Below are 18,820 nucleotides of genomic sequence, written 5' to 3'. Positions count from 1 at the left end.
TCACTTAATAGTTTGGATCTTTTAGTTTTTGCTCCTGGAGGAGCAAATAAAATGGTAAAATGTCCACAACCCAGTCTGTTGAACAGGTATTTATACTGGGACAGCAGAGCCCAAGACTTCATGTAAGATACCTGCAGTGAAAATACTGACAGCTTTAAACATATTTGCAGTTACACGTGTGAGCATATCAATCCTTCTGCTGGGTCTCCAGGGAGGGTCTTCAAACAACACTGGGTATTTTTAAAAGCATAAAGAAATAACATAAAGAAATAAAAATTAATTATTGCGAGACAGAAGGAAAATGCTCATGTCCTGCTGGTGTTTCCAGAGGAAGAAGACAAAACTGTGCATTGAGCAGTCCCCCAGTTATCCCCAAATCCCTTCTACTGGCCACAGTCTGGAGTTATTTCCTCCATGGCTCTGTGAAGGATTGGAGTGAACAAGGTTTAGAAAGAGTCATAAAAGACTTATTGCAAATGAGCCACACACCTGGCTGGAGCCTGGAAACAAGCTCCTGCAGACCCTGCCAGGATGCCCTGGCTGATGCCGTGTGGGCAGGGACCCTGTGCATGCCACATGTTCCAGGGCCTCTGGCCTCTGCCTGCAGCATTCCAAGAGGAACCAAAACCTGAGCAGGGTTCAGGCTGTGACACCCTTCCCCCCCAGCTGGCTGCTCACTGAGGGTGTGTGTCTGCTGCAGGGTGCCCCTTACAGGGCAAGGGGCTGCCAGTGCTGGCATCTGGGCTTGCTCAGGGGTGAGGTCAGAGCGTGGTGCCCTGAGGGGACAGAGGCAGGGGAAGGGCAGCTGGAGACTGGTGAGAGGCAATGGATGTTGTCCTAACAACAATATAGACCTTGGCACGACTATTTCTCCAAACTGATGTTTTGGGAACTCCTCCATCCACATTTGAGAGTACTTTAAAAGAGGGGTTTGTGGGTTTCCTCCACCCCTGCACAGGGCACTTGGGAAGTGAAGGTTCATCAGTGTTGTTCACCTGCTCCACCTCCCAGCAGGACACCCCTGGGAGCCAGCGAGGCTGAAGGTGGTGGGTTCACAGCATTTGAATCCCATTTGACTCCCATTTCTTTGGGAGATTTGTGATGGCAGGATGACCTCCCTCAGCATCCTGCCTTCTCCTGCTCCACACAGCACTGAGACATTTTGTGCCATGGCCAGTGGGATCAGCAGTTCATCACAGCTAAAGTTCTGGGCTTGGCTACAGGTTTGCCAACCAGTCTAGATTTTTGCTGGGACTGTTATCTTCATATTCATCTTCCCTTCTGACACCTTTCTTGCCCACATGTAAGGAAGTCACCTGAGAAACCCATCTGTGCCAAAGGGAGCCCCCAGCTGTGTTAGGACACTAGCTCTAGGCATTGCTGGCATTGATCTTTCCTTGCCTGCCTCTGGAATTGCAGAGATGTGAAGCTGTGGCACTGGGGGCAAGCACAGGATGATGCCAGCCCTCCGTGCATCTTGCCAGGTACCCAAATTGAGTTGCCAAGTGGCTGCATGTCCATGGAGCCAAGGGCTTATTGGTGCTCAGGGAGAAACAGGGCTTTAGCAGGAAAGGAGCAGGGGGGTTCACTCCCAACTACTCCAGGCAATGTCAAAAATTAGGGGAAACAACCCCAGTAGGAGAAGGGGGAATGGAAAACAGGTCACACTTGGGAGGGGGAGGAGGGATGGGAGCCAAGCCAACCCTTGGTCCCTGTGTTTGTGTCTTGCAGGAGGAAGCGACTGCTCCCAGAGGATGCTCTGGACAAGGGGCTGGTGAGCCAACCCCCCAGCCGAGTGCTGGGCTGGGACGAGGAGCAGAGGGAAAGGTGAGCAATGGGCCCAGGGCTCCGGATCACCAGGGGTTCACGTCCTGGGGCTTGGGTGGAAAGATCCCAAATATCCTTTAGGAGAGGGAGCCGTGCCACTTGGTGTTCTTCTCACTACACAATACCCAAATAAACACAGGTAAATCCAAATTCAGATGCTGTAGTTAAAGAATGGGTCAACACTGGGTCATGGTTCAAGGCCAGGCTGGATGGGGCTTGGAGCAACCTGGTCTAGTGGGAGGTGTCCCTGCCCGTGGCAGAGAGGTTGGAATGAGATGAGCTTTAAGGTTCCTTCTAACCCAAACCATTCCAGGTTTCCATGATCCCATGACCCTGCCCTGCCCTTTCTTACCTGCATGAAATGCCCCTGGTGTCCCCACAGCCTGCCCGAGCGCTTCGGCTCGGCCTCGAGCCTGAGCAGCGCCGTCATCAACAGCCGGCTCCAGGAGCTGGTGAGGCTCTTCAAAGAGAGGACTGAGAAGGTGAAGGAGAAGCTGATTGACTCCGATGTCACCTCGGATGAGGAGAGCCCTGTGGCATGTGAGTTCAGGTGGGGCTGGGAGTGTTTCCCTGCTGGGTCCCCATACCCGCTGTGTTTTCTGGGAGGCAGCTGTTTTATTAACAATTTAAAGACCTTATGAAAACCTGCAGTAAAAAGATTTTTCTGCCCTTTGAAATAACTGTGTGGCCTCTCCCAGCTCCCACCAAGCCAGCACCTGCAGCAGCACCAGTGCCTGCCCCAGGAGGGGAGCTGGAGGGGGACAAACCTTTGGGGGATGACCACTACTGTGAGATGCTGTGCTGCACGTTCAAGCACCGGCCCTGGCTGGACCGCCTGAAAAGCTACCAGTTCCCCAGCAGCATCGACCCCCTCACCAGTGAGTGATGGAGCACAGCCTGGGCTGGGGCAAGCTGGTGGGACTGGGGAAGGAAAACTAAGCAAGAAGCAACTTAGTTTTCACTAAAGCACAGACTTTTAAATTCCTCTGCAAGGCACAGGCTTTCCTAAATGCTTCCAGCTGTGGGTGCCAGGAGCAGGACTAGGCATTCTGCTTTCCCTGTGGTGTGGATACCCCCCAAAAAAAATTCAAATCACAAAAGAAGATTCCACTGCCTTGTGGCCACCCCACAGAAGCCCAGCTCTTTCCTTAGTCTTTCATATTCCTCAGTCCTTTGGAAGCCTCTGGGCTCAGGCAGCCAGCCACCAGTTCAGCATGGCTGGGGGGGAAAAAGAAAAACAGGGAAGTTGGAGTTGTGGGAGCAGAGCAATAGCAAATATAGCTGAATGAGCCAAGTTAGAAGAAGCTTTCTGATAAAACATGGTGTGTTCTGTGGCCAGGGGTGTTCACTCTGTGCTAGAGCCCAGCTGCAACCAAACACTGTCACCAAGAGACTTCCTGCAGGTTTTCCTGCTGTGCTGAGGGCAGGTCAGGGGATGGAAACCCCTCTGTGCAGTGGATTCCCACAGAGGAGGGATGTGTGCCCAGCTGATGGTGGTGCTGTTCCCTGTGTGCAGATCTGATGTACGTGCTGTGGCTGTTCTTCGTTGTCATGGCCTGGAACTGGAACTGCTGGTTGATCCCTGTCCGCTGGGCTTTCCCCTACCAGACTCCAGCGAACATCCACTACTGGCTGCTGGTGGATTACCTCTGTGACCTCATTTATCTGCTGGACATCGTCATCTTTCAGACCCGCCTGCAGTTCGTGCAGGGGGGAGACATCATCGTGAGTGGCAGGGCACTGCATCCCAGCACTGGGGACCAGCTGTGGGACCTCCCATCCCCATCACCCTCGGGGACAGGGGTGCTGCTGCTCTGAGCTCTCTCACCCTGGCCACGGCCATCAGGGCTCTGTCCACTCCCAGAGACCACGAGCATCTCTCCTGACACTGACTGGATAAGCCAGCAGTCTTTTTGTCTGCCAAACACACCATTTTTCTATAAAATCAGTGCCATCCTATCCAGTACTGTGTGGTCTGTGGTTCCTGTTGCTGGGTAGGGATGCCTGCGGGGTGCTGCTCCATGGGGTGGTTCTGCCCGGGGTGAGGTGTTCATTGACTGGCCCTGGCACAGCCATGTGGTGCCAACCTTGGGCATGGGCATAACAAACTCTGGGGTTAATTTTCAGGAGCACACCAGGCAGGATGCATTAGCAATTGCAATCTGAACACACAGATCGCATGCCTGAGATAAGGGAAGCCCTTGATTTCATTTCCTTATTCAATTAAACAAACTGAAAAATCACACCTTGAGGGTACAGCCTTCCTGTGGCCATGCAGATGCTCTGACAGGCAGTCTCTCCTGCAAATGCTGATTTTTGTGGTGCTGGCACTCTGATGTGCTTTTCCTGGGATGCAAAATCAACACAGGATGTCCCAAGGTGGGATGGGAAGATGGCATACAGCCAGGACTTCTCTGCTTGCTCTTCTCCCCTTTCCAGGCACAAAGGGAGCATCTTCCCTGTGTGGTGCAGAGGACGAGAGCCAGGGATGACCACGCTGGCCCTAGCTTTCCTTTCTCTAAGCAATAACCAATATTCCTCTCTCTCTCTCTCCTTCCTGTTCCCCACCAGACTGACAAAAAGGCCATGAAAGAGAACTACCTGCGATCACAACGCTTCAAGGTTTGTCAACATTTTCTTTATTCATCTGAATCTTTCATCTGCCCTGTGGGTTCAGCCCCACCCCAGGGCTCCTGCAGGTCCCCACTGAGGTTTCTCCCTGTGTGGATTTCAGATGGATGTGCTGTGCCTCCTGCCCCTGGATTTCTTCTACTTCAAAGTGGGTGTCAACCCCCTCCTGCGCTTCCCTCGCTGTCTGAAGGTGAGTCAGGGCTTACAAAATCAGGCAGAACAGCAGCTGCAGTGCACACAGAGGAGTCCCGTGCTGGCTGGGGTGAGCTATGGCTTGTCAGACTCATCGATGATGACAGGAGGATTATAAAATGGAGGGAAGTTGTGTCCCAAAGGCTTTGCAGGGCTGTTGGTCAAACACTTCATTTCAATCCTAAACTACTCACGTTTGACTAGAAGGGCACTTACGGATGGAGACAAATCTGCCTGTGGCAGTCCCTGCTGCAGCGGGGCTGCAGGAGGGAAATGAGGGGCAGAGGGGTTTTATGGGGAGGTGACTCTCCCAAGGGAACCTGGAACATGCAGCTCTCCTTCTCCTCCCAGTACATGGCCTTCTTCGAGTTCAACAACCGCCTGGAGGCCATCCTGACCAAGGCATACATCTACAGGTGAGGGCCATGGGGGGAAGGAGGGAGCATGGAATTGCTGTTTGCCACTGGGGAGGAAGGTTCCCTTCATTCTACACTTGTTCTGAGTCACAGATTTCTTTCCCTGCTGTGCCTGGGATGGCTGACATGGACTTTGGCTGATGTGGTGGGACATCAGGGTCCCAAAGCCTGCAGGGGTAGGATCACCTCTCTCCAGCCCATGGGGACAGGGTGCTGGCAGTGAAGAAGAGCCATCAGCAGATAAACTGCTTTTCTTGGCACTTCTGGAGCTGCAGAATGGGCAGCAGCAGGGTTGGGGTGCTCTGTCACCTGTATGGTCACCACTTCAAAGCTCCTCCTGATCCCAGGGGGGAACCTGACATCTTTCCCTAGCAGACATTATCTCCCTTCCTGCTCTCTCCTGGGTTTTTCTGCAGAGTGATTCGGACCACTGCCTACCTGCTGTACAGCCTGCACGTGAACTCCTGCCTCTACTACTGGGCCTCAGCCTACGAAGGGCTGGGCTCCACCACCTGGGTCTACGATGGGGAAGGAAACAGGTACAAGCCAGAGCTGGGGGGTCTCCCATAGCACAGCCTGCTCGATGAGCTGGAGCAATGAGGGAGGTGTTGGGATGCAGCTGGATTCATGAAAACCCCTGAAGCAAAGGGTTGGGAGTGCCAGGAGAAGATGTGGAGCCAGGGAGAATGACAAGGACGGCAGGGATGGGATGTGCAGTAGTACACAGTGCTGCAAGATGAGGCTGCAGCTGGGCAGAGGTGGAAAGCAGTTGCAGGTTAAAGGGGCTGAAGAAGTGGGATCTTGGTGCTGGGAAGCAAAGGAATGCTCCCTGGCCAACCAGGATCAAAGTATGAATCCTGTTCCTGTGTGTGTTGACTGTTGCCAGGTTGGGATGGAGGAGTGACACCGTGTGTCCCTGTGCCCTGTGTCAGGCCCCTCAGACCAGCCAGGGTGTGAGATGGGGACAGTGGCCAGCCCTTCCCCTCACCATGGCAATCCCCATGTTAAGTGTCCCCTGTGTAGTCAGTGATTGATGCTACAGGCAGAGTCCTTGGCTCACAAGCTGAATGCCCACGCCTGTGTTAATGCTAGAGAGTTATTTTGTATGATATTCAAATGTGTCCATCTTCAGGTAGAAACAAAACACCCAAGGGAATGCCCAAGACCAGGGAATCAGGAATTCACTTGGCTTCTCCTAAATCCCATGCCAACAATTTGCTCACAAACACGTTTTTTTCCCCTGATGATTTCTGAAAGTGTAAATGTTGCTGAAAATAGGTTGCTGGTTTATGGCACAAACCAGGAGTAACCAGAGCTGAGCCTCCCAGGTGGAGGTTCCTGGAGGGACCATTGGTTCCCCTGCTCCTGTAGCATCTCCAGTAGTACCTGCAGGAGTGGTGGGGAATCCGAAGCCCTTCAGTTTTTCCTTTTGTCATCCATAATTATTCTCAGCAGGCTCTGGCTTGCCATGGCCAGAGGCTGTGAGTTCGGTGCTGAGGGGTGAAAGAGAAATGCCTTCAGAGCTGCCTTCCCTTCTCCTCTTCTGCTCTCCTCTTCTCCTCCCAGCTACATCCGCTGTTACTACTGGGCAGTGAAAACCCTCATCACCATCGGGGGCCTCCCAGACCCCAAGACACTGTTTGAGATTGTCTTCCAGCTGCTGAACTACTTCACAGGCGTCTTTGCTTTCTCTGTCATGATAGGGCAGGTGAGTTGGAGTCAGGGGGGATTTACAGCCTCAGGTGGGGGTGGTTTTGGTGGGCTTGATCCATAGGTTTGCTTCTCTGGGTTTCTTTTCCCCAGGGGAGGACCTGCTCAGCATCGGTGCAAGACAAAAAGGATCTTGCAGATGTTGTTAGGGCTTGGCTTGCATGCTTAACCTGCTGATGGATAAGTGACAGCAGCTTTAAGTTCTCTTCCACCTCTCCCTTTCAGATGAGAGACGTGGTTGGTGCTGCTACTGCAGGACAAACTTACTATCGGAGCTGCATGGACAGCACCATTAAATACATGAACTTCTACAGGATCCCCAGAACAGTTCAGAACAGGGTGAAGACGTGGTACGAGTACACGTGGCACTCCCAAGGCATGCTAGGTGAGATCCAGCCACTCCAAGGGTGAGGGCTTGAATCTCGTGTTTTATCTCATGTGATTGCTCTGCAGAGCTGAAATGTTGCTGTCAAATAGCACTACATTTTGGGGGTGGAGGGTGGCTTATTTTACTCCTCAGCATAGGGGCTTGTTTGCCCACCTATAGAGTTTACAATCTGCCACTGGGTCACAGCACTTTGGACTTGGCATCACTTACAGCACACTGAGTCCAGTGTCCCACGTGCCCTGGAGAGAGGACAGTGACTGTCGATCACTGGCCAGAGTGTGCCCAGCAGCAAAGCCACCAGCTCACCCTCCTCACCCTAGTGAGTCATCAGGCAGGACCAGAACCTCTGTGCCCACCCTCCTGGACAGGAAAAAAGCTGATTTGGGCTCGGTGGTCTGAGAGCCATCAGGGCAGGGATAATGATATACAAAGGGTGATTTTCCATCACACTTCAGAATTAGACGTGCAGGTTGCTGGGTGGGCAGAGGCTGGAGGAGACCTTTCTGTGCGAGCTGGCTCCTGCTCTCTGCCACCACAACGTGGGCTGCTTCCCCACTGCCACATGAAGGACACGCTCTCGGATCAAGTGCTGGAAGCAGCCACTTTTCTGCTTTGTCTCACAGATGAGTCAGAGCTGCTGGTGCAGCTGCCAGACAAGATGAGGCTGGACATTGCCATCGACGTGAACTACAACATCGTGAGCAAAGTGGCCCTTTTCCAGGTACCCTCTGCAGCACAGGCCCTGCCTGGCACAGCCTGCCATGCCAGCACAGACTAATGCTGGCATGTTTTGGCTCTGTTTGGGCTCAGGGCTGTGACAGACAGATGATCTTTGACATGCTGAAGCGGCTCAGATCAGTGGTCTACCTGCCCAACGACTACGTGTGCAAGAAGGTAATGGGATGCTTGGGAGTCATGGCCAGGCTGTGCAGGGCACTAGGGAGAGGCAGGCCTGGCCCATCATCCTGGTGAGCCACCTCACAGGGAGGGAATTTGGAGCAAAAACATCCTCGGTGGCAGCTGTACAAAGACTGACCTCTTCTGCTGCAGCTCTGAACAGCAGGGGAGCAGGGGAAATCTTGTTGGAATCTTTGGGATGCTGAGATGAGAATGCTCAGGAGTGAGCACCATCCAGACATTTTGGGAGCTTGGAGAGCGCAGTATGGTCATGGGGATCTCCAGCAAGATGCTGCTTAGGGCATCCATGAGGTCTCCCTGTTTCTGGGCGTCCCAGCCAGCTCCCTGTTCCCTGCAGGGAGAAATAGGCCGTGAGATGTACATCATCCAGGCGGGACAAGTGCAGGTGCTGGGGGGACCCGACGGCAAATCCGTGCTGGTGACTCTGAAAGCTGGATCTGTCTTTGGGGAAATCAGGTGAGAGGAGCATTTTCAAGGAGCTGGGGAAATACAGCTTGTGGGTGAGGAGAGTGGGAAGTGGAAGGATCAGCAGCATCCCAATTATCTTTGTGACTGAGAGCACTGAACGCTGGGCAGCGGCTGACACACACATTACAGCTTTCCTGCTGTCATCATGTTGTCTTCTGCCTGGGGAGCTGGTGATGGTAAACAGGGGAATATGGATGGAGGAATGGGAAAATTGATCAGAAAAGGTGTTTCACAAATACAGTCTCCCAGTCATTAATGCAGCCCTCTCACGGGAATGAAAGGCCCTGTTGGTAACACAGCAATACTGCTGCCTCCCCACAGCCCAGCAGACACTCGACTGGTGTAAAACGCGATATTTAACCCTTCAAACCCGCAAGTAATTTTTTATATAGTACTGCATGCAAGGTTTCCCTTTATCATTCTTTAAAAACTGTGCACGATAAATTCCATCAGGAGTGAAAATTAAACTCTGAGCCTCCTGAACGAGAGAGGTGCAGAGTGTAAAGGGGATTTGCCGTTCTGAGCCTGTGAACAGAGGTGTTGATGTCTTGCATTGTCTCTCCCAGCTTGCTGGCAGCAGGAGGGGGAAATCGCCGGACAGCAAACGTCGTGGCCCACGGCTTCGCCAACCTTTTTATTTTGGAGAAGAAAGACTTGAACGAGATTTTGGTGCATTACCCGGAGTCTCAGAAGCTGCTGCGTAAGAAAGCCAAGTGCGTGCTGGGCTGCTGCTTTCTAACCTGCGGGGGTTTAAAACCAGCCGAGCCTGGGCTTCGCAGTCTCCGGGGATTTTCTCTCTGTGTGAAGCCCTGGGAAAGCTCCTGCTGCCGGCGCTGCGCTCCCGCTCCCGGGGTTGGTCCCACGCCGGGTGCGGCTGCTGTCCCTCGGCAGAGGGCACCCGGCCCTCGGCGCTGCCTGCCGGGGCTCCGGCTGCGAAAATTCGCCTCTCAAAGTGGATGGAGCCGGGCAAGGAGCATGGCCAAAGCGCCTTCGCTTAAAAATCTATGTAAAGAGTCCTTTTAGTTTTTAGCATCGCTTAGATTTGTTGTTCTCTCCTCCCTAAGGCACACAAAGCTCCTTTTAACGCTTGGTTTCTCTGCGTTATAAAATCCAGCTAAGAGATCATGTTCCCGGACTGACATCACCTCTCCCTTTCCGTGCTGTAGGAAAATGCTGAGAAGCAGCAACAAACCCAAAGATGAGAAAGGAGGCCCCGGAGATCCCCTGATCATCCCCCCGAAAGCTGACACCCCAAAGCTGTTCAGGGCTGCCCTGGCTGCCACAGGGAGGATGGGGGGCAAGGGGCCCCTGGGGCGGCTCCGCTGGAGGCTGAAGGAGCTGCAGGTGACGCAGGAGGCACAGGTCAGCATGGGGAGCGTGGCTTTGCTTCCTTAGGTGCCAGGTGTGCTCTCCCCACCAGCTCTGGAGTGGTTAAGGTGCCTTAAAGGACTGAGCTCAGGATGTTGGGGTCTGTCAAAGCTTGGGCAGACAGGAAGGGGTGACCCAATATCCTGCACAGGCCTTTGGGGGAGTGCCAGTGTCCCACAGGGGTTTGTTTTGCTGTACAAAAGGGAAATACATTAAATTTTTGCCTACCCGTGCTAAGCCTGAGTCTAATTTCTAGCTAGGCTATAGCTAGATGAATGAATGTCTCTTCTATCCTGCAGAGGCAGAGCCCCTCATAATTAATCAATGTACTGGCAGGGGCACCCACAGCCCAGTTGATGTTCCAAAGCTTTCCCCAAGTGGTTGGGACAGAAGCTCCCACAGCAGGCAATCCTGTGTTGCTCTGATTTTTAAAAGTGTTAAGTTTTCTTTTATTGTTCTTTTAAAAGTTTTAAAGTTCTCATAAAACCTCTTTAGCCTTCTGATAATGTTTACTTATTTGAGAGTCAGAGTTCCCACACAATTTCATGTATAAATAGAATAGTTTACATATTTCTCTGTAGGTGGAGAGAAATGATTGATTGATCTTTGGACCAGTGTGGTTGGGGAGGTGGTAATTCCATCCTCCAATCCACGGTCACCTTTAGAATTCTATAAATTCCAGATGTTTGAATAAAACTAGTTCTTTTTTCTCTTTGAAGTTACCAAACTTCTGTGTACTCATTTTGTGTCCAATAGCGACAATCCTGCCACCTCTGCAGGAACCCCTTGCTTTTTGCCATGAGGAGCTGAAGAGGAAAATGGCCCTGTCCTTTTATTTTCCCCCTTTTTTAATTCCAACTGTCTCAACTAAACTTGTAAGGAAAGTTTTGTCTCCACGCAGACGCTGTTGTTACTCTTCTCAGCAGGGAACCAGGCACTCTTATCACATCTGGATGTGCAGAGGGAGGGGAAGGAGGAGCTGATAGGGAGTGCAGTGACCTTGAGGCTGGGTAAACACCAGGTTGATGCCAGGCATAGCTGCATTTCTGCAGTCCTTCAGAGGCATGAGAAGCTTCAAACAATGTTGTGTTTAACATTAATCAGTTAACAGCAGCAGTGAGCAGTGGCACTGAGGGCTCTGAACGAGTGAAAACAAGCCCAGTGCTGAAGGGTGCCTGTACGGGGAGCTGACCCCACCAGTGGGTGAGCAGGACCCTGCTAACCTCCCTCTCCCTGGCACGTCCCTGGGGCAGGCTTCTGAGGCTCCTCTCTAAAGGAGGGCAGGGCAGTCTGGGACTGCTCCCTCACAGCAGCACCAGTGCCAGGTTTGGCCAAGACCAGCCCCTCCAGAAGCTTCAGGAGCAAAACAAGAGTTAGTGCAGATGTGAGAGAGCTCTGTTGTGCTCCTCTCTCTGTGCTTCTCAAGACATGCAGGATATAATCCAGCAGCCCCTCTTGCAGGGAGCATCTCTGGCCTCAAGCTGACATCCCAAAGCAGAGATCCTGTGGTGGAACCACAGAACTCCTGTCCAGCTTTGCCATGTTAGGGATAGTGGGCAAGGATCTGCTAAGGTTGCTTTTACCTCTTTTTTAACTTTTTATTGCAGGGTTCCAGTGTCAGCCCAACCCCACCAAAATCACCAGTGCACCAGAGATCGCCTGTCACGGCCCGCAGAGCACAGACCCGCCTGGGAGAAGAAATATCCTCAGAATCTTCTGATCATTCAGTCACCATTCGTGTGATTTCCACAGCAAAAGAAGATGAGGAAATCCTTACTGCTGAGATTTCAGAGAAAGATGAAAAAAAAGAAGAGCAATGAAACAGCAGCAGGTCCCAGGGCAGGCGTAGGAGTCAGGCAAATGCCTGGGCTAGCAGATTTTTCTTGTTAATGATTTCCATGCAGTGGCTGTAGGTTTTGCTATGTGCTGTGGGTAGGATCTGCCTCTCTCTTCTGCCCAGACCCTCAATCACTGCTGATAAAACCCTCTGCCATTTGACCCAGAACCATATAGGGTTTCTTTGCTCTGCAGATCTATTGAGCACCTTTATGAATTTCCCACTAAATCTCAGGTCAGCCCTCTTGCTTTGAAATCCAGCCTTGTGGAAGGACAGCTATGGAAAAATTGCTTTTTATGGCTCTGGATGGTTAATGAGTGTTCAAACAAAGCATGAAGAGTTATTCACCTCTGACAGCTGAGTCACTGCTTGGCTAGAAACAACCAAGGGAAAAAAAACAACAAGGTTCCTGTGTTGGGCTCAAGGTTGACAGCAGCAGTGGGCAGTGATTCATCTGAAAAGGATGTGGACTATGCTCACAGGCCAAGCATGGAGCAAATCAAGCTGTCATGAGAATGCCAAGCTCTGTCCCCAAGTGCACAGACTGCAAGATGCTTGAGGGTCCCCTCATGGTGCCAAGACCACCTTGGCTTTGCCACTGGGAAGAATTCTTGCCAGCTGTCCACTCTGGGAAGGTGGTGGACTCTCCATTATTGGGGTTTCTTATGGGGAGATTTGATGAGCATCTTTCAAGCGTAGAGAAGCACAATCCTGGATGAGATGTTCCTGGAGTTCTTTTCCAACCTTGGGATTTTTCTGTGCTGCCACTGCTGGGAGGGATAAACAGAGAGCAGGAAGGGAAAAGCTGAGTTGGTTCCCAGTTGGGAGGGGAAAGAGAAGTGCAGTAAGTGCTCTCCTCTCCCAGACAGTGTTTCAGAGCCTGTAACATGCCACAAGTGTGCACGAGCTTGCAGGTGCTCCCCTGCACTCATTGCTGGACCTCAGTGACATCCAGATTTCCAGCAGGCAATTTCCAGCCCTTCAGCCACTTCAGACTGGCTCTTGGCCACATTTCCCACGGAGACAAAAGCCACTCTGGTCCTGCTCATCACTGAAGTCATGAAGTCACTCTCCCAGCTGTGCTGGGACCTGGTGCTGGAGGGGAAGGCAAACATCTGGTCAGCAGCCAGCAGCCAGCTGATGGCTCAAGGTGTTCCATCTTCTACCAGCACCACCAGCTCCTTCCTCATCCTCCTCAAAGCCAGCACCCAGCAGAGCGAGCTGCTGGTGAGCTGAGAGGTGGTGAGAAGCAGTGCATGGATGAGGCTTTGCAGATCCTCCCCAAGTTTTTGGCTGTCCATGTTCCCACAGCACCACTGGCTCCATTGAGAGGAGCCACTTTCCACCCTGTGGAGGAAAAGCTGGGGCAGGTTTTGCTGCAGGGAGCAGCCCTGTCACCATGGCCAAGGGACTTCTCAGGTGTTCAGCAAATGCAGTGAGCAGTGCTGCAGGTTCCACAGGTCTGGCTGTGACACAATGAAGGGTGGCAGTGCTGGTGTCACCCCCTGGGTGATCCCTCTTCCCATCAGCAGCACAGGGCTGACCTTCACCTCCTTTGGGATCTTCTTTTGTTGCTTTTCCCCCCCCTCTCTTGCAAAGTGTATGGGTTTCTGTGGCAAAAAATAAAGCCAGAATAGATGTTAGCATTAGTTAATTGTTGCGAGACAGAGCATACCATTTAACTAAAATATAACACCACAGTTAATAATGTCTTGCTTTCTTTTTAAACAAATTTGATGAGCTCCACTATACTGCAGCAGGGTCTGAAGCCATCACATTGCAGGGGAGAGCCTGCACTCACCCAAACCTCCCTGAATACTTTTATGCTCAGTCATTTGCAAGTGGTTTCCTCCCAGGTAGAAGATTTTGGTAGGGAGTGCAAAGTTTGGGGGTTTTTGCACTCTTTAAATAAATATTTATATAATCACACCAGGAAATGTGCAAAAATCAAACTGGGGCTCTTATTTATTTCTATGATTTAATATTCTTTAGAAATAGTGTTTAAATAAATAGTGGGCTGTAATTGCTCTCATAATTCACTGTATCTACAATAAACACCATGTAGATTACCATTTATTTGGTGTGGATTTATTTCAACATTCCAGCTGTTTTTCAACTTCTTGCTCACTCATGCACTGACAGAGCCAGAAAATCCTCACATGCAGTTCATATTTCCCAATAAATAATTGAGAGGCTCAGAGGTCACATAATACTGGTAGTAGAAATGTAATTTGCCTTTAATCACCAATAGGAGGGGAAAAAAAAAACCTTCTGAAATAGCAAAGATTGCTTGAAGACCTTAGTTTTCAACACACAGCATGAGATGGTGATGGATACACAACTGGTTATTCTGGAACCATGGGGAGATCTGAAATTATCCTTCTCTGTGATCTGTTTATGGCTTTAGTTCTTTGGAGAGATTATTCTCCAGGTAATAATTAAGGTCAAGGTAGGGCTAGACTTGCAGGCTGGGCTGGGGAGTTGAGCTCAGGTCTGTTTGCTCTGCAGGACTATTTAGAGATGACAGAGGACAGAGACTTTAGTGCCTCTTGTTTTGAGGGTTGCCATGGCTTGGCTTTCTTCTGTTGAACTTTTAAATTCCACTCATTTACCAGTTTTGCTGTATTTGCAATGGGTTCCCTTTGCATTGGTTCCAATAAATATCTTGCAGAGGGCACTCATCACTGGGTACTCCTTCCACTGCCCTTGGAACATTCCTGATGGATTTGGTAACACTCCATGTACCTTTACTGCATTTCTCACTAGTTTTTGCTCATTCCTCTTGATGTCCTTAAGTGCTGGGTCAATCTGATATGAGATCCTCTCTTATATTAATGCAGCACTTGGGGAATCTTGATGGGCAGCTGCTTATTGCCATAGAAACCAGGTCTTCTTGCAGTGATATTTTAGCTGCTGCTGCTTTTTAGTGAAATAAGTGGAATAGAGAAGAGCTGGAGGAAGAAGCAGAGCTTGTCTTTGGAGCTGTAGGAATGTTGTAGGTTTTGCCTCACTGTCACCAGTAACATCTTTTCTGGAGGCTTTATATACACTGTTTGTATTTTTATATATGTAATTAATTTTTTTTATACTGGGGATGTATTCATATTCCTTGTGGCCTGTGTCTTTCAGGGAACTGATAGTGATTCAATGTTCTGTAGGAAGTTAGAGAAGACAAATGTCTCCCATTAGAAAAATCAGCTGACAGAAGGAATAGTATAACCCACCACAGACATCTGACAGTGGAGGAAGTTATTTTCCCCTGGACAGAAACAGGGCAGGTAGCTTCTCTGTATTTATAGCCAGAGAAATCTTTTAAAAAGATTAAGTGCAATTGCAGGTTAATCACTGATAAGGTTGTAACGAAAGTAAAAGCAAATAAGCAGGTTTGGGGATTAGACTCAGGTCCAGAAAGAAATTGCAGGATAAATGGAAAGCCCAGTTAAATGGTGTTTAATTAGAAAACTTGAAATAAAATTAAGCACTTCAACCTTGAAACCTGCAGACCTTAACCAGCAGGACACACTCCTAGTTCTGGGAACAGTCTGTAAACCACTTTTTCGGTCTATATATATTTTTTCCTTTGTGTAGCTCTGCTTTGAGTGACACTTGCATATAAATCTGTCTGAATCCCTTTTACCTTCCCCTAAAATGGAGCTAATCCAAGTCTGGTTTTCTCTGCTCTGAGCACACAGCTCCTTTCAAGTGCAGTAATGGTCCCACTGGACTTAACACCCTGAAAAAACACCAGACCACCTTTTGGAAAGGGGCCACACAGAGATTCACAAACCTATGGATGCCCATGACAGCTCTTGTTAGCAGCAGCTTAGGCTGAGCTCAGGCTCAGTGACCTTTTCCTTTCTCATTCTTTCCTCATTTACCTGTTCTGGTTTTGGGATGAAACTTTCCCGCTTTGGTTCATGCCCTTGGGTGAATGTCTAAGGGAGATCTGTGCAGTATCAGTGAGCTGGGTTTGATCATCTGAAGAATTGAAGCCTAGAAACCTACGTTCTTCCATGCAGCTTTCCCTGCTTTTAGAAGTCACTTCATGCATGAGAAGAACTGGAAGTCAAACAGTTAAAGTCTCAAAACTGTTTTCTTCAATAAACTGGAAGAAATTTGAGAAGAAACATAAACAACTGGAGAAGTGAGACAAATCAGGTTGTGGGGATGCCAGGGAGCATCCCTGCCAGCTCTGGGCTGTGACATCCTGGGGACAACCAGCGTGGCCCAAATTGCTTCACACGGTTTGCAGATGCTCATTTTGCAAACCTGAGCTCACCGGGATAATCACTGCTCCCTTCCCAGCTTTATTTGTCAGAAGTGGTGGGGAGGGCTGGCTCTGCCTCCCGCAGTGGGACTGCTGCTGCGGGGCTGGGGGAGCATCCAGGGCATCCTGGAGCCCCTCATGTCTCTCCCCGTGGATGATCTGGATGTGTCCCAGCGGGAGCATTACGCGGATGGTCCGAATTTGCCCCATGGTGAGCATCACATGAGCTGCCCCATGATGCTCTGCCTTAGCAATAACCAGAGGAATGAAGACCAGCCAGACCAGTTACTCATTCTAGATAAGAGGCTCTTTTGTGCTGCAGAAATACCAATATCACGTGCAAATCCCTCCGCTGCCATGGTTACTGGCCCCCGTCAGAGCCGCCGGCAGGCGAGAGGCGGCTGTGGCACTGACAGGGCTTCTGCTCTTCCCTTCACAGGGGGAACCCCATAAAACCTGCACTCTGCCCCCAAAAAGGAGGGGAGGTGGCTGCAGGGAGCCCTATCCACACCTGGCATCGCGATGATCAGAGCTTGTTGCCGACGGAGGCTCTGCCCTGCCACTGGGCTTTACGCTCCGGCTTTTCTAAATTCCTCACTAATAGCCTGAGATATTACTAAAAAAATGAGAAAGTAGTGCTGCGGCTTGGGTGGGCAGAGATCAGCTATGCCCCATTTCCTGTTTTTCTGGCATTAGGAGCAGCTTGACCTCTTGGCACTCTTGCTTTTTGCACTAATGCTCTTCTCATTAAAGTGCTTTCCTGAACACTAATTAGGGCGGTTTTCCTTTTGTAAATTAGCCTGATACGATCTGTGTGTCTTGGCAGACGCCCTCGGAGCAGGAACCCCGGGCTTTGCGTTTGATCGCTGTTTATTTTGCAAATCTCCCCAGTTTCAATGTTCTTAACTGCCTTCTAGAAAGTGCTGGCAGGTGGAGATTAATGGGAGGGAAATGGGGCTTTCCAGCTGGCCTGCCTTGAGAAACAGGAGACTTTTTGGTGCTACAGGGGCCTTCCAGTTGCTGTGGGTTAATGGGGTGCTGTGGGTACACAGAAGCTCTTTCCTGTCCCATCTCGGCATCCTTGCATAGTGTGCAATGGAGGAGCAGGGCTGCAAGGAGAGGCACTGCCTGAACCAACCTCTTAACAGGCAATAGAAAAAAGAAAATCAAATTAGCACATTAATTTCCTGAAGTTAAAGCACTTCTTGTGACCATAGGAAATGCTCAGACCCAAGCAACCCCAGACCCATCTAAAACTGGATGTCTGTGGGCAGAGGGAAGTCCACCTGTCTGCCGCTGCCCCCACATCAGTGCTGTCAGCAGTTTGCTGGGGACCAATGGTGCTCGGGAGGGGACGGACTCTAATCAGCTCTCATTTTCTTAATGCACTGGCAGATGGGAGCAGAGGGGACAGCGCTATCCCTGTCTCTACCATGGATGGGATAGAGCCACAAGAGATGGGCTGAGAAATTCAGCGGGGAAGGCAACACCGAGTGCAGGAGCCATCCTCTGCCTCAGCTTGCTGGGGAGGCTGGAACAAGGGGAGCATCCCTGGGGAGTCCCACCAGCCTGTCTCTGCACCAGCACTGGGACCTTTTGGGGTCCATCTAGGACACGTTAGGGACCATCTTTACAACAGCGTTTACTGGTCCATAATCAGGGAAGAGGAGAACTGCAGGGGGGCTTCACTTAGGGACCCCTGAGGCTGGGACAGAGTCAACAAAGCCCCTGATGAAAAGACAACGATTTTTCAGTGCTGGTGTGCCAGCCCTGTGGCACCACGTGTGGAAAAGCACAGGGAAGGATCCCACCCCAGGGAGCTGCTGCCAGCATCGGCCAGCCCGGCTCACTCCTGGTGTCTGAGAAATGTGATCTGGACCACGGACCATTCCCAGAGCTCAGCACCCCTTCCCAGGCTGTGCTGAGCCATGCACACTCTGTGGGTGCTGGCGGGACTGTCGGTGCAGGGCTGGAGCTGGGGGAGCAGCAGGAGGAGCAGGATGCAGGCTGTGGAGAGCATCCCTGCCCACGGCAAGGAGTGTGAGCGCCGCAGCCTCGAGGGTTTCTGCAGACTCATGGGCATCATGAGGAGACTCACCTGTGGAGGAGGATGCTTCCAGAAAAAGTGCCCAGGACCAGGGTTGGCCTGGATGGCTCCACAGGTGAGAGCAGTGGTGTGGGCTGGGGGCAAGCAAGGCATAGTCTGTGTCAAAATCAAAGGCTGGGGATGAAGACCAGCTCAATGCCTTTGGATTGGAGTTGTTTTCATGAAATGTCCCTGGATGTTTGCAAACAGTCTCTGTGTTTATTTTGCTGTTGCTTCCTAGGGGGTTAATTCAGCTGCACATTTTGTCTAGTGGGTTAAAGGTGAAGATAACTGAATAGAGATGCCTGAGCCCCAGAGAACCCTGGTCCCACCTCAGCTGGAATACTGAGTGCCCTGGCCATGCCTTGCTCCCACCTTGTGTACCATTTCCGTCTCCGTCTCATCCTTATTGTTTCACCTGACACCTCTCTTGGATCTGCAAACAGATGTGAAAGCCCAGGAAGGTTTACATGAAGCTCCCAGCAAGCTGGCACTTATTCCATGTCAGTCTGCATAAACCCTGCCTGCGCTGCCAGCTTTTCCTTAATGTCTCCTTGTTTTTCCAGTTGTGAGTGATTGCTGAAGGGATCTCCTGGCAGAGAAGACTCGGGTTCACCCTTCACATCCCGTTCACCTCTAAGGCACATGCATTAAAATGTGGGTGTGGGTCTGCTCCTCTCCATAAAGAGAAATTAAATCTGCTCACGCGGCG

At 50.9% G+C, this 18,820-nt stretch overlaps 1 protein-coding gene across 1 annotated transcript in view; it reads left to right on the top strand.

The window, feature by feature from the left end:
• The window catches only part of CNGB1 (cyclic nucleotide gated channel subunit beta 1), a 28,465-nt gene extending 14,636 nt beyond the window's left edge, over positions 1 to 13,829 (top strand). Inside the window, exons 19-34 of the mRNA XM_053987185.1 lie at positions 1,732 to 1,827; positions 2,210 to 2,367; positions 2,526 to 2,705; positions 3,344 to 3,552; positions 4,399 to 4,449; positions 4,562 to 4,648; positions 5,002 to 5,066; positions 5,483 to 5,605; positions 6,633 to 6,774; positions 7,002 to 7,161; positions 7,788 to 7,885; positions 7,975 to 8,058; positions 8,420 to 8,538; positions 9,117 to 9,263; positions 9,717 to 9,912; positions 11,526 to 13,829. Of these exons, the coding sequence (XP_053843160.1) occupies positions 1,732 to 1,827; positions 2,210 to 2,367; positions 2,526 to 2,705; positions 3,344 to 3,552; positions 4,399 to 4,449; positions 4,562 to 4,648; positions 5,002 to 5,066; positions 5,483 to 5,605; positions 6,633 to 6,774; positions 7,002 to 7,161; positions 7,788 to 7,885; positions 7,975 to 8,058; positions 8,420 to 8,538; positions 9,117 to 9,263; positions 9,717 to 9,912; positions 11,526 to 11,738 (2,128 nt within the window). The 3' untranslated portion in view covers positions 11,739 to 13,829. The remainder of the gene's footprint in view (positions 1 to 1,731; positions 1,828 to 2,209; positions 2,368 to 2,525; positions 2,706 to 3,343; positions 3,553 to 4,398; positions 4,450 to 4,561; positions 4,649 to 5,001; positions 5,067 to 5,482; positions 5,606 to 6,632; positions 6,775 to 7,001; positions 7,162 to 7,787; positions 7,886 to 7,974; positions 8,059 to 8,419; positions 8,539 to 9,116; positions 9,264 to 9,716; positions 9,913 to 11,525) is intronic.
• The last annotated feature ends 4,991 nt before the right edge of the window (positions 13,830 to 18,820 follow it).

This window comes from Vidua macroura, chromosome 11 (assembly GCF_024509145.1).
Source record: "Vidua macroura isolate BioBank_ID:100142 chromosome 11, ASM2450914v1, whole genome shotgun sequence".
Taxonomy (NCBI): domain Eukaryota; kingdom Metazoa; phylum Chordata; class Aves; order Passeriformes; family Viduidae; genus Vidua; species Vidua macroura.
Note: the sequence above shows the minus strand (reverse complement) of the source record. Positions and strands in the feature narration are given on the sequence as shown.